The sequence below is a fragment of the Polistes canadensis genome, unplaced genomic scaffold (genome assembly GCF_001313835.1).
Source record: "Polistes canadensis isolate GaletaPanama2010 unplaced genomic scaffold, ASM131383v1 scaffold_89, whole genome shotgun sequence".
NCBI lineage: Eukaryota > Metazoa > Arthropoda > Insecta > Hymenoptera > Vespidae > Polistes > Polistes canadensis.
In genome coordinates this window covers 39,491-54,079 of record NW_014569636.1, presented here as the reverse complement: position 1 = coordinate 54,079, position 14,589 = coordinate 39,491, and the positions used below count along the sequence as shown (strand labels likewise).

General features: G+C 27.5%; 2 protein-coding genes across 4 annotated transcripts; one reads left to right on the top strand and one right to left on the bottom strand.

Moving 5' to 3' along the window:
• Window positions 1-92: 92 nt before the first annotated feature.
• LOC106787000 (putative uncharacterized protein DDB_G0282133) lies at window positions 93-13,590 on the bottom strand. 3 transcript variants are annotated; one of them, XM_014748962.1, is made up of 11 exons: window positions 13,360-13,590; window positions 5,740-5,867; window positions 5,479-5,618; window positions 5,259-5,385; window positions 4,959-5,096; window positions 4,660-4,836; window positions 3,141-4,445; window positions 2,888-3,036; window positions 1,986-2,287; window positions 1,385-1,648; window positions 93-1,290 (listed from the first exon to the last, which is right to left on the bottom strand). In XM_014748962.1, exons 2-11 carry the CDS (start codon window positions 5,851-5,853, stop codon window positions 152-154), a joined length of 3,855 nt encoding a protein of 1,284 aa, XP_014604448.1. In that variant the 5' UTR covers window positions 5,854-5,867; window positions 13,360-13,590; the 3' UTR covers window positions 93-151. The 3 variants fall into 3 exon arrangements, with proteins under 3 accessions (XP_014604448.1, XP_014604449.1, XP_014604450.1); XM_014748963.1 differs by having other exon boundaries at window positions 1,986-2,284; XM_014748964.1 differs by lacking the exons at window positions 5,479-5,618; window positions 5,740-5,867; window positions 13,360-13,590 and having other exon boundaries at window positions 4,959-5,104.
• LOC106787002 (pickpocket protein 28-like) lies at window positions 8,108-13,030 on the top strand. The gene is made up of 15 exons (XM_014748965.1): window positions 8,108-8,181; window positions 8,356-8,521; window positions 8,916-9,313; window positions 9,764-9,879; window positions 9,995-10,120; window positions 10,324-10,527; window positions 10,618-10,738; window positions 10,845-10,993; window positions 11,118-11,319; window positions 11,407-11,677; window positions 11,751-11,862; window positions 11,928-12,053; window positions 12,147-12,238; window positions 12,325-12,486; window positions 12,573-13,030. Exons 3-15 carry the CDS (start codon window positions 8,942-8,944, stop codon window positions 12,680-12,682), a joined length of 2,163 nt encoding a protein of 720 aa, XP_014604451.1. The 5' UTR covers window positions 8,108-8,181; window positions 8,356-8,521; window positions 8,916-8,941; the 3' UTR covers window positions 12,683-13,030.
• Window positions 13,591-14,589: the final 999 nt, after the last annotated feature.

Genomic DNA, 14,589 nt, shown 5'->3' with positions numbered 1-14,589 from the left:
AAAAAAAAAAAACAATTTTGCCAGTATTATCAATATTAAATGCAGGATATAAACTCTTTAACGGATACAATCTTCAGTAAAATATTCGTTAGTATAGTATATTCATACCAATATATTTAATATTTATACTGATAAAACAATAATCTTTATTTTATAGAATGAGTTTTCCCCCATTGGAAGCTCTAATTTGTGCAACTTGTTCAGGAGTAAGAATAAGTTTGCTTCCATTTGGTAAAGCCAGGGCGTAATAATTTCCGGTTTCATTAACAACAACAACTAGTTGCGTTGGGGCGCTTTGCGTTTGCTGTGTTGGTTTAATTGGTGTTATCGAAATACAACCTTGATTTATACGTTGCATAAATTCTTGAGGAATAATATTTTTTAAAGAACTATTAGCAATATCATCTGGAACAGTTATCGGTTTCGATAATGTCTTATTTTTCTTATTATTTTCATTATCATCTATTTTCTCATTGAGAATTTCAATTTCATCATCGCTATCACTTAATATAATCAACGACGTGGTCTTCTTTTTAGTTTTATTTGTATCTAAATTATTCTTAATCTTTCTTTTTAGCAATGTTGAGCTAGACGAAGCTCGTGGCATGGTACTAGGTCTTGTAATATCTTTACAATTGGATTGCAATGTAGATTCTTTCTTCTGCGCATTTTTTTTTACTACAGTAAGTTCATTGGACTTCTGCATTGATTGAACATTCGCGTCCATTTTTGCTGTGCTTATATTATACGATGGATGACTTACAATTTGTTGTGACGTTACTATGCAAGGTACTTGTTGTATGGGAAGAAAATTAGATTGTTGATTGTAAACAACATAGTCTGGTTGAACTTCTTGCATATAATAACGTTGTTGAAAGGTAGGTACGATATTTGGTTGTACGAGATAACTTATTTCAGGTACAGTATAATTAGTTTTACATTGATTTGATACGGAATCTAGAATTGGCGTCTCATCTTTAATATTTAACTCCGAATGTACGCTATCTACATATCCAATCTTAGCTGCTTCTACAGAAGATACAGTCCGTACTGAATTTTCCTGTATTTGAGGATATATTATTTTCTTCGAATCAGATGCTGATTTTTTAGACCATCTCTTTAAAATATTGGGTATTTTTAAAATCTTTTCTGATTTCTGCTCTTTTCCTTCTTTACTATGATTATCCTTATTATTACTACTTGATGTACCTTGTTTATCTACATCTTGAAGTATAGTTATTTTTTTATTCAGATTTTTTATCTGCAAGGACTTCAGTTTTTTATTATTGGCTGGAAAATATAAGAGAAAGAAAATTACAAAGGGAGGGGTGATATTACAACGTATAACAAATGCTTAAGATGTTCATTTTGATTAATTACTCACACGAACGTTTATTTTTCCTTTTGCGAGAGCTTGGTAATATCCAATCTTGGTCTGAGTCCTCTTTCTCTGACCAATTGTTGTCGTGTCTGTTTTTCGAAGAAGAGTAAGGAGTGGATGTACTGATCTGTGTGCTGGGAGGCGTGTTGATGGTCTTAAAGTTGGTCCATTCATCCAACTCGCTCTCATCGATCTCATCATATAGGTACAATTGTTCTGTGTACGAAGAAACTCCTCTTGCTCGGAGAACTCTTCGTGTTTCTTCTTCTGGAAATACATTTAATAAAGATTGCAATAAATAAGTTATCACGATAAAAAATTTTTAATGGAGTACTTAACTTCATACAAAGAGAAATAAATTATTATTCATACTGAACCAATAATTGTTGCATTTTTTACATCCATTATAACTATACAAATTTGAACGTGTTAGATTGATTAGAATCTGTACGACTTTATTAATAGGAGAAATTCACAAATATCTATCTGTAAGCAAGCATGTAATAGTAACAGTAAAAAAAAAAGAGAGAGAGAAAAAAACATTGTTTACATTAAGGATAATCGTAACTCATTACTTTAGTAAATTTTAAAATATTTAATTTACCTCCTTCTTTTCTGATGCACTCTTTGTCTTCTTGATGGTCTTGTTCGTTCTTCTCTTTGTAGTCTGATTTTCTATTTGTTTCTTCATACTTCTTTTTTTCTCCGATTGTATATTGTTTTTCGCTTCGATTGTTTGGTGATTGAGGATGACTTTCGGTACTAGTTGAGGATAAGGCAATATCCGGTAACGTCTGTAACGTTGATTCATCATTGGCAGTTGACAATTCATTGTCCTGTGATCCAAGAATCCACCAATTAGAGCTGACACCATTTTCCCCAGACGAATCCTGATCCTCAATACTGCTACAACAAACAATAGCTTATTTGTCATATATACTTCATAAAGATTTGAATATAAGATTGGAAGACAATTTTATATCACATATTTTGTAAATTCATTGTAGCAATTTTCAGAGGTTTCAGGTTTACATTTAAGTCGGATACAACTATTCTCTAGATTTTAATGAGATGAAGGTGGATGGAAAAAGAAATGAATGTACATTAGGTCATTAACGCGTTAAACGTGGAATTGATTTGACTTTGTTCTCCGTTCTGGCGGAAGCGATGATCATTCGGCGGAATATTCGATTTAAAAAAGTATATACACAAAGTACAATTGCAAATAAAGAAGTAACACCCGCATCAGAATGACAAATGTTTTGATTGTTTACTTGAATACAAATACTACAACTCATGCAGTAGGTATATTATAAATTAAAAAGATGCGGTAAAAAGGCGAACACAAATATAAGTTGCGATTATTAAACAAGAAATTCACGCTTAATGTGTTAAGTATTAAACGTCCGATTATTCCGATTACATTCACTTTTAAATTGGACATTTCATACTTAATGATCTAATATTTATGAAATGATAATTAACAACTTTTACTTTATAACATACCCAATTTTAAAATTCGTCCATTCCTTCAGTAACTTTGCTTTAGCTTTCTTTGTCGTATCTTTTAAAATTGTTTCAACTTCTTCAACAGATTTTAATAGCTCCTTCAATTTATTCACTAATAATACTTCGCATGAAGGAGGCGATTCCGTCTGAAAAGTTTTAAAGTAATCAATTAATTCAAAGCTACTAATATATATAAATTTTTAATGCATGAATGAATATTATATAATAGATTTTACATATAAACACTTACTATGTTAGATGAAAAACTTGAAATAAGTTTCCTGAGTGTTTCAACGCTATCAGCTACAAGCAAAAAATTGGATACACCAAGTTCGTTGAGCATTATTCTAAAAGAAGCATTTTCATTCTTCATCTCAGGTTTATTTTCCATTTCTTCCGTTTTGTTGTCTATGTCTGTAATTTGTGATTCGTTACTGATATCATTATCAAATAATTTATATTCCATCTGTAAATTTGTTTTCAATCTAAGACTTTTTCTAATGCAATTTTGCGTTTCGTCTGCTTCGAGAACCGATGATTCATTGTTGATGACATTCAATTTTTTGTTTGCATTTTTTAATTCTCGATTAATCGATCTTTTTCTTTTTGTATTACTGCACTTATCAGAAGTATCAGGTACATCGTTTGAAATATTCTTTGTTGTGTCAATTACCGAAGTTTCAGTTTCATTTAATTTCTCATCATCCGACTTGGAAGTAAAAGATGAATCAAAATCGGTGACGTCTTCGGAATTATTTGAAAATGTTTTATCCATTAATGTTGTATTTCCAGTTACTATTATCTCGTTTAATTTTTCATCATCAGTTTTCGAATTATTAGATAAATTATCTAAATTACACCTGTTCGAGTCACTATCGTTTAAAATTGATTCTGTATTATTTTCATCTTCTTTTAAAGTAGAACTTTCAGTATCATTTATTACATCAGTCGTATTTTCTATTGTTACGTTAGAATTAACATGATTAATATCTATTTCTGTCTTTAATTTAGTTAATAATTGATTAATTATTATAATGTCATCTTTTTCATCGGCAGGCGTAGAAAATCCTTTAAATGTACTTTCTTTAACAGTTTCATTATTCGATACGTTCGTTTCGTAATCACTTGTATTGGTTGACATTGTACTTTTATCAGACATTTCAAATGAATTTCTCATTCTTTTCTTGTCAAGATTATTTATACTTAAATTATTATTATCACTATTACTATTAATATTATCACTATTACTATTATTATTATTATTATTATTATTATTATTGTTATTATTACTAGTCGAGCTAGTAAAACTTAAATGTAAATCTTCACTGATAGGTCTATTTATGGCACTATTATTACAATTGCAAATATACAATTTTTTATTTACTTTCTTTCCCACAGATTTTACTGACTTATCTTTTCTTATTTTTGGACAATATCCGTTCTGCCATCTTTTAGTTTTTCTCTTTCTACTTTTTTTTACTTTTCCACGGGATGATAACGAATTATTAACCTTTTCTATTGCTTCGGATTCTGCAATTGTTTCTACTTTTACAAACTAAAACATATAATTTTAAATTAGTAAATTGATCAATTTTATAAGAAAAATTATGGTATATGTAATTTAACCCTTTGACTGTGTACACTGCTTAAATGTTCAGTGAACAAGTGACCGACGCGATATTTTTCTTTGTAGCGAATAGAACATTATTTTCAAGTTTTGCTTCTGAGTGCTCTGCAGTTAAAGGGTTGGTAATAAAATATTAATATACTTTTGCAGTGGAAAGAATGGTATTATTCATGCAATGCCTATATATTCTCAATTCGCTATTGATGAATTGTGGAAAATAAATATATGTAGCTCCATGACTATCGGTTCCTAAAATTAGTTCTTCTTGATCCTCACATGGATGATTAGAAACTCTTTCTTGAATTATTTTCTTCGAATGCTGTAAAAAAAAACAAATAGATGTTAGATTATTAATGTTAAATCTTTTTTCTTTCTTATAAAATAAATGATTATTATATATATATATATAATTATTATTATTATTATTATTATTTTCATTACCACGAGAGAATCACAAAGAGTTTTTAAAAGCCATACTCGTTGTTTAAAACTCAAATCTTCAAAATTTTTTTCAGCGAATAAAGATGGATCAGGAAAAACATTCCAGAATTCTGGTTCAACGCCGATAATCTCTAGAACCTATAAGACTTTGATCATAAATCTAATGATTATCAGAGAAACATCAAATTTTACTTTCGTATGAATAAGTTATTTATATTTCAGAAAAAAAAAAAAATAAAAAAAAAATGTTTAATGTAATATAAAAATATATAAAAATATATAAAACATATTAACACTAACTTTGATGACATCCATGTGTTTTAACTGGTAACATTTAAACCAATTGTTTAACTTATGCATTAAAATATTCGTCCAAAATTCATAGGGCATTGGTGGTACTTTATTCATTTTGGATCTGTTCGAATAGCTAAAAAGATACAAAAATAAATCAATTAATTAGATAAAGAATTTTATAATTATTACATTTAAAATATGAATAACATCGTAATGTAATGTATACCTTAATAAACATGTCATAATATTTGCTAATTGTTTAGAAGCTGTTGGTATGAGTAGCATCCTTTCCATTTCATAAATTGTTATATTGGGTACGTTTAAAATGTCTTTGGTTAAATGAAGAAATTGATAAATCTGCGGTATCTACAAAATTTAATTAACAATTAATTAATTAACAAAAAAAAAAACATATATTAAAATAAAAAAAATAAAATAAAAGAATAATACATATGTTTTTTTTTTTACTTAACAATAATGTACATACTTCCCACATTGTTCTCATTTCTTCTTTTAATTTAGTAGGAAAATAACTTTCTTCTTCCCAATTAATTTCCGACGGGTTTTCCCCCTCCTTTCGTTTTCTATTCTTCTTAGACATTTTTTTTTATCGAGCTGAAATAATACAATTATCAATAAAACATTGACGTTAAGTCGTTAATAATTTGAAGTTTAACTAACTTCGTATAATTGGACTACGTTAAAAGTAAAAAATAAACATCGTTAAAAGGTAGATAAAATCACGTGTATATTTAAAATGTACTTTTCTATCAAGTTATTTCTTGTATAGTCATTAGGCACAGTCAGAGTAGTCATATTATTGATATTAAATAGACGAATAGAATTATCTATTATTTATTCGAAGGTAAAACTAATGGAAATGCATTAGGAATACAATCGACTGACTTAATTATTGTTAATGAATTCAAATATTTTGTCTATTGAATATCATTTTTGCATTGTTCTTAATCTTATTAACATAAATATATTCTCACCTAATCATGTGATTAAGTGAAAAGCAATTCTTGCATCATACTTGATATTTAAAAGAAATTAAAGTATCTATAATTTTATAAAAATTATGATCGTTTTTTTAATTAAATAATTTCTATTGAAATGTGAAGGGGTGAAAAAATTTGTTTCAAATTAAAAAATTATAAAAAAATAAAACAACTAAAAAAGGGAAGTGATGAATGCGTTTCTTAATATATTCAGAATTACATAAGACAGAAATTTTCATTGTTATCTTGTTGAACGTAAACAATTTTGTTAAAAACATGACTAGTCAAGCAGCAGCAAAAGCAGCTGATATTCGCGTGAGGTGCGGTTAAACATCGATAAGAAAAACATGAATGTTTGTCATGTAATTATGCTGAAGAGATCCATTAAACGTTGTCACGAAACGTTCCTTTATGCTGGTCGAACTTATGCAATGTCATTTTCACTTGTTAAGAAAAATTATGGACAGGGAAAGTGTGCTATGGAATAGCTGATGGAAACTTACCACCAGGTTGAGAAAGCTTATTGTTTAAATTATCCTCGATAATAATCTTAATTTCATTAGAAACTTTTCAATCTAATTTTACAATTAATTTTAGACCCTCTATAAGAATTATATGAAATTTGGATTAATTTAGTTTAAAACAAAATTAAAGAAAATTTAAACTATAAAAATATAAGAAAAAATTCTATAAAATATATTTTATTTCTTGAAATTAAATTATTTAAAATTTTATTTAATTTATAAATTAGTAATATGGTTTGCAAAATAAATATGATCCATATTGTTTCTAATTCATTACTTTTATAATTTTTATAAGAGTTCCTAAATTTCTGCCTAACTATCCGATCAAATTATTTTATTTAATATATTATTTTTCTAATTATTAATGATCGATATTTCGACGACATTAGAAACGAACAGAAAAACAAACGTAGATCGTAAATCATGAATACTATGTTATAAAATGTAATGTATGCATTTCATAACTCTCTACGAATCTTTTGCTATATAAAATTATTTTATATTATTTACGTGGAAAATTACAAAGTAGATGAGTAAATGTAGCAGAGAGAAAAAAAAAGAGAAAAAAAAAGAGAAAAAAAAAAAAAACCTGACACGTGCGTTCGCAAAGAATTGTAAAGAATAAATAATTGGTCAAGGTATCATGACGATATTAGCACTTGAATCTTATAGATTAATCGACGATGCATGCAATGACTGTAAAAATAAAATGGTAGGGGGGAGACAAAAAGAAAAAAATAATAAAAAAAAAAAGCAGAAAAAGAAACGTTTCGTTATCGTTTATAAATCATGCGCTATTAATGTTCGATACGAATCATTTCTGCAGTTCTTTTAGTTATATTTAAACAGTAAAGAAAAATGAACGTTTAAATTGACCCTTGCCTTTGGAAATTTTTTAAATAATAATAATAATAATAATAATATTAATTTTTTTATTAAATCAAAAACTTAATATATATATATATATATATTCAGTACTTGATACTAGTACATTGAACATAAAGCTTCCTAGTTTCTCAATGCAACAAACAAGATAGATCTGTACATACCAAAAAATTTATTTTATAAAATACTGATTAAAAGAATACTTGTAATGATGGTAAAGGGGAGTTTGATGGTATCGAAATACTTGTGATTTGTACAAGATAAAATATAATTAAAAGAAGGAAAAAACCTTTTGTTAAACACAGTTATAATGAATAATCGTAATCTCGTCGCATTAAAATTGTAATCTTAAATTCACATCATTGGTGATTACCTACTCGTCGTCGGGTGAAACATGGAACGCCTATGGAAAAATTATGAAAATAATAATTTTCATTTATCAACGTATCATATATATATATATGAACGTATATGTTGGAACCTTTCCTAGTCAACAAGGAGGGTAAAATCGAGCCAAGGGTAAGTACGTAAGTATCTTTCTATGAAACTTGATAAGGTGTCCTCGTCATTGTTATACCTTTAGTCAGTCGGCAACCTTCATCGGGGGTGGTTTTTCTAGGACACTTTAATATACTCCTACACATAATTCTTATATCTTTTTTGAAAGCCCCTCTTCTTTTTTTTTGTTCATAGAATCGTCGCGTTTACACACTTTATCGCGTGATCATCCTACACATATTTGAATATCATCACGCGTGTAAAAAGAAAGAAAAAGATAGAAATTTTTCTATAAAAACTTATCGTTCTTACGAGAAATGCTTCAATACTGATATTCGAATCTGGAAGGATATATAACAAGGTGGTATCCATTAACATTTGGATTTAAATACATCAAGTGATCCAAGTTATGCAGAAAGTTTGGACACAGTTAACAAATTAAGTTAACTTATTATTAATTGAAAGGTTTTTAATTTCATTTTTTTTATATGTATATATATAAAAAAAGGGGTAGTTTTATATTTTTATTGGGTACATTTTATTTTGGCTAATATTTTGAAGTGGATCAGTTTAAAAATACTTGTAATGAAATAAATTTATAATATAAAATTATAAGATTCCTTGATGCGTTCACAATTAATTTTTTATGCCACTTTGAGAAAATATTGGTAAAATGTTTTGCACAACTTGGACCATCTAATGTCTCTCCTTTGTAATTCTTTTTTATTTCATTATTTCTCTCATTAAAATATTAGATACAAGGTAGAATAATGCCTATCAGATGGAAAAAGTAACGTCTTCGGGGAGAAAAAAGGTTCAAGATTCACGTTGGAAACAAAAACGGGATCATATGTCAACGCGGAGGGTAGAAAAATCGAGGTATCTTGATAATCTTAAGATCCTCGATAAATCATTAATAACAAAGAAATATGAGGACTCTGCGGAATCGTTAAAAATTGTTAAACAATTGAGGGAACGCGATAATAATTCGCGTGCATTACCAATTGGAAATTATAATCATAACGATAAGAACAATTATCTAAGAGATCATAGTCCCTGTCTTCCGTACACTATTAACACGGTTCATCTACAAAATCCTTACAAATCTCCTCAACGTCTCGAAGGATACGCTTTACGTGACACCAATTTAAAGGTATTGCAAATGGTTTTTTTTTGTAATGTGTTTAATGTATATGCCTCTTTGAAATATGGTAAATTAAAAATTGAAATATACCTTAAAAAAAGATAAACCATCCTTAATTTTAAGTAGCAATCACTTCATTCTACTTACTCTATAAAAATGATTTAAAATCGCATTAAAAAAAAAAAACAAATACTCTCAATTCTAAAAAGTAGTAGTAATAGTAGTATTTGGAATTGGGAGTATTTCTTTTTAAGTGTTTTTGATGAAGTAAAAAAAATATATTTCATAATTCATGATAGATACCTAATTCAAGAAATTATATACTTTCATATTTCATCCTAATTTATTAAAACCAACATCAATCATTAATTGTCAAGCAACCCCTTGTAGGATATTAAAGAACAAAAAGGTTCCATGAAAAATGATAATTATTCAGAGATAAATACCTTTTTTGTTAAGGGTATGTATCGATCGAGGGAATCGACACTAAGATCAAGATACAATCGGAATAATTTAGCTACGAGAGAAACGATAAGTTCTAAAAATTATGACCAAAATGAAGAAAAACGTGAAAGGTAAATGAACATTTTGTTATCTTCTTTTTCTTTTTTTTTCCTTTTTTTGGACTTGATTGATATCTTTTTAATATAGATTAATAATTGTCTAATCTGTTTTATTTTATACTTTGAGTGTAAACAATGTACAAACGTGTTTAAAGAGTACAGAGATCAATACCATTGTAAAACAGTATTGCTTAAACAGTACTCTTCATGGGTTACGTTATGTTGGTGATTCGAAATTGTCAATTGTAGAAAGGTAAATATCAATTAGACTAATTTATGGAGAAATTTACAAATCCTCCATGAATCTAAAATCGAATAAATTTAGTTTCCTATTGTTCATAGAAAAAAAAAATAAAAGAAAAGCTTTGTCTCTGCACAAATTGGCCAATTAATAAAAAAAAAAAAACTTAATGATACTTCAAAAGATACTAATTACAATAAATCTTTTCCTCGCAGAATATTTTGGATTATTTCTTTCACCGCTGCTGTATTAACAGCCACATATTATATCTGGTTTTTATATCAGAAGTGGGTTTCATCACCCATAATAATTTCATTAAGTCCTGAGACTGTTTCCCTCAACGAATTTCCATTTCCTGCGGTTACTATTTGCAATATGAATAATGTAAAAAAAAGTGAAGCAATTCGCATAGAAAATGGGTAAAATAATGAATACCTTTTCATTTTATTGATTTGATTTAATTAAAAAAAAATTACTCTCCTATTGTATTTTATATTTTTTTTGTTTAGGGAAAATATACAAGAGAAATTATTGTTGGAGGATTTGTGTAATTCCGAAAATTCCTCCATCGCTTATGATTTAGAACAAAAAGCAGTAGAATGGAACGCTATGCGACATTTTATGATTAATGTAATGTAATTTTGTATTCTTTTTATTTCAAACATTTTATTATACTATTTTTATATATTTTATATTTTTTTCATCGATAATTTTAATATGAATAACATTTCATCAGGTATCTCAATCATGTAGCGACATGTTATATTATTGTCAATGGCGTGGCAATCAAACGGAATGTGAAAAGATTTTTAATCCTACTATGACCGACGAGGGTATTTGTTGTAACTTTAATTCTGTAAATCGTAATCATTTGTTTCACGATCCGTAAGTGGCATGTTTCCTATTTCAAAATTAATTGACAGAGAGAGAGAGAGAGAGAGAGAGAGAGAGCCAAGTTGTAAGATATATATAGATATAAATTGTTAACAATTTATATTTTATTCATTAGACGCGATTGGCCTGATTTAAATATTACTTTTTCTTTCGCTGGTATCGATTGGAATCCTGAAATTGGATACAATCAAGAAGTTCCATCGGATACTATACCATGGAGACCTTACGGTGCTGGTCTTTATTATGGTTTAACTTTAGTTCTTGATGCTAATATTAAAGAATATTATTGTTCTTCTACAGCTAGTGCAGGCTTTAAAGTAATTATATTATTTATATTAAAAAAGAATTGTAAGTAATAATAAATTAAAATAATTAAAATTTTTATCCTAAAAACTTGATCATAGATGCTACTACACAGTCCCGTAGAAACACCAAAAATTGCTGATTTTGGGTTTGCTGTAGCTCCTGGCAAAGAAGTCAGAGTTATAGTATCTCCTAGAATATCAACAGCGAGTAAAAATATATTAACTATACCTAGGAGAAAACGAAAATGTTTTTTCACGACTGAGAGAAATCTACGTTATTACCGAACTTACACGCAAAGAAATTGTATCTTAGAATGCGAAGCTAACTTCACACAAAAAATGTGTAACTGCGTCCAATATTACATGCCAAGTAAAATCAATTCTTAATTGTAGATTAATGATTATTAACAGTTAATCTTTAATTTTCGTTTCTTATTTTTTAGAATCATCAAATACTACAATTTGTGGAAAGAAAGATGACTCATGTGCTACTACAGCACGACGAGCGATGGAAGCTAGACTTTATGATGACAACCAGTGGAATTTGACTGAAATGTAAGTATATTTTTAATGAATCATTTCTCTTATATAATTAGAAATTATTGTTATTTTATTTTTAGACCGAGCTGTAATTGTTGGCCAGGATGTTTCGAATTGAGTTATAATTTGGAGATATCCGATAGTAAATTGATGTCTAATTTTAATATTCAGGAAAAATATACTAAGAAGAGTAGAAAATATTTTACGCAAGTATCTTTGTTAACTCTTGTTTAGTTTTACATGTTATACATATTAAATTACATAAAAAAAAATATTCATTGGTTGCATTAACAATACAGTGAAAATATGGCAGTGGTTCATATCTTTTTTGTGGAATCTCAATTCACCAAATCTATGAAAAATGAACTTTTTGGATTTACAGAATTCCTTTGTAAGTAATTATTTAAAAATGAACTAAAATATGTAAAAAGTGCAACTTTGACACAAGATGCAACTCTAAATGCTGTATTATTGTAGCAAGTACCGGTGGTCTACTTGGTCTATTTATGGGATTTAGTTTTCTTTCCTTTATGGAAATATTATATTTCCTAACTTTACGATTGTGGTGTCGTTTAACAGAAAATAAAAATGTCCCATCACATACAGTAGTTCAAGTACACCCTATGGATCATGATCAAGGTATAATCTATCCATTCGCACAATGAATTTCATATATGTTAATAATAAATATTATATCATTGTTATCCTAATATATTTATATACAGATTGTCCCATTTATCTTGCATGTCTTCACTTTCTGGACTTCTATTGGAAATATTTTTTAAAAACATTGTTTCACAACGAAAGAACAAACTTAAATATGATAAATGATTAACGATAGTGTTTCTTTTATTTGAATTTCTCTTTAATGTGTTTGCTACCACACTGAGGAGAAGAAAATTCCAATCGCAATATAGAATTTATTTATCATCTTGATTACTGTCACCAATATGTGAGACAGTCCTTAATAGAAATTCGTGTGCGAACGTATTAAAATACTGATTTATAATTATAATTTAATGTTATTACAACACAAGAATAAAACTAGTATTACATTTTCTAAAAATTATCATGAATATTTTAATCATTTGATGTAACTAACTATGCATAATATTATTAGAAAGAAGTGATGACCTCATTTGTACCTTATACAAGAATATATTATATGAAATATAAAAGTATATTTAAGTTTGTGCAATGTTGTAAATAACTTTTATTTAAAAACATTTTTAATAGGACTTTAAAAACTGAAGGTGTACATGTAAATGGGATATCCTGTATATATATATACACACATATATTTACATATATATAAATATATATAGCCAAAATTAAGACTTTATTAGCAGAAAAATAATTCAGATATTTTTCAATTTCTTTAACCTTAAACCTTTCGCGTTAATAAAACTATTATTTAATCTAATACTTATTGAAATTTATACAATATCAGATACTTGTTTCTTCTGTAATTATTAGAAATTGGAATTTTGTTTTTTTCTTATTTTAACTTACCTTTTATTACAATGTTTTCAATAAAAGAATCTTAACCACTATCCGGTGACATCTTCTTGAAATATCTCAAAGTTACTGCTTGGTAAAACAATCGATCGAAGAAAACTATTTTTAATTAAAGAAAAAGAGAGAGTTTTTGTTTGTTGTATATTGATGCACCTTAGTTGAGTAATATAATCTTCTTGACGCCATGTTAATTCTTGTGTTCGTACCTATCGAAATCGTTGTACCTAAATTTTTGATGTTGCGAATGCAATCATTGGCGGGAAATTTGAAATTTGTCGAGAAACTTAAAAAAGAAAAGAAAAAAGCTTATCGCAATATATTGATACATCTAATTAATACAAAATTAATTTGTTTACAAATAACATTTTTTGATGATTGTAAATTTCGAATGGATTCAATTTTACAAAAATCAAATGTCAAATCATTTCAGAAAAAATGGCACGCGGTTTGAAAAAAGTGCTATAAATAAATGAAATTTACGCAAGATTTCAAAAATGAAAATGTCCCGAGGACATCATTTATTATAATATCTAGAATGTCTGATATATAATCGTGCGCTAGTTGTTTTTAATCGATACGATTTCTTATCTTAAACGATATTGTTTATATTACACGTACATTCAAAATTATCATTCTATAATTATATTGACAGCAGACTAATCTAACATGACATTTTCTCTGTTATTCCTCCTTTCTTTTTTTTGTTATATCTTTTCATACAAAAAAAAAAACCCTTTTTGTCATACATTATATATATAATTTTCCCTTGGTAGTCGCAAACTCCTACAACGAGTTTAGCTACCAAATTTTATATATATGTATATTAGCATACTTTATTATCATGGATATTGTTACGTCTTGCATGTGGTATCGTGGCTGACAATATTTCTTTTTTATTTTCTTTTATAAATTTCATCCAAATAATAAATTACATGATTTATTCCAATAATATATTTTTTTAATCTATATGACTCCTTTCTGACGTCCATAAAGGAAAGATTTTCCTAAAAAACTCTTTAAACAAAATTCTCAACACGTTGATTAAATTACATCCTACTAAAGTTATCCGAAATATTTCTTACAATATAGTAAAAATATTTTGTACCCGATGCTCTGAAAACTATTTACTTCATCGTCGTCGTCGTCGTCGTCGCCATCTGATCTTGTATTTACTATTTAAAAAAAGAAAATGTATATATATATGTATATATATTTTTAATCAAT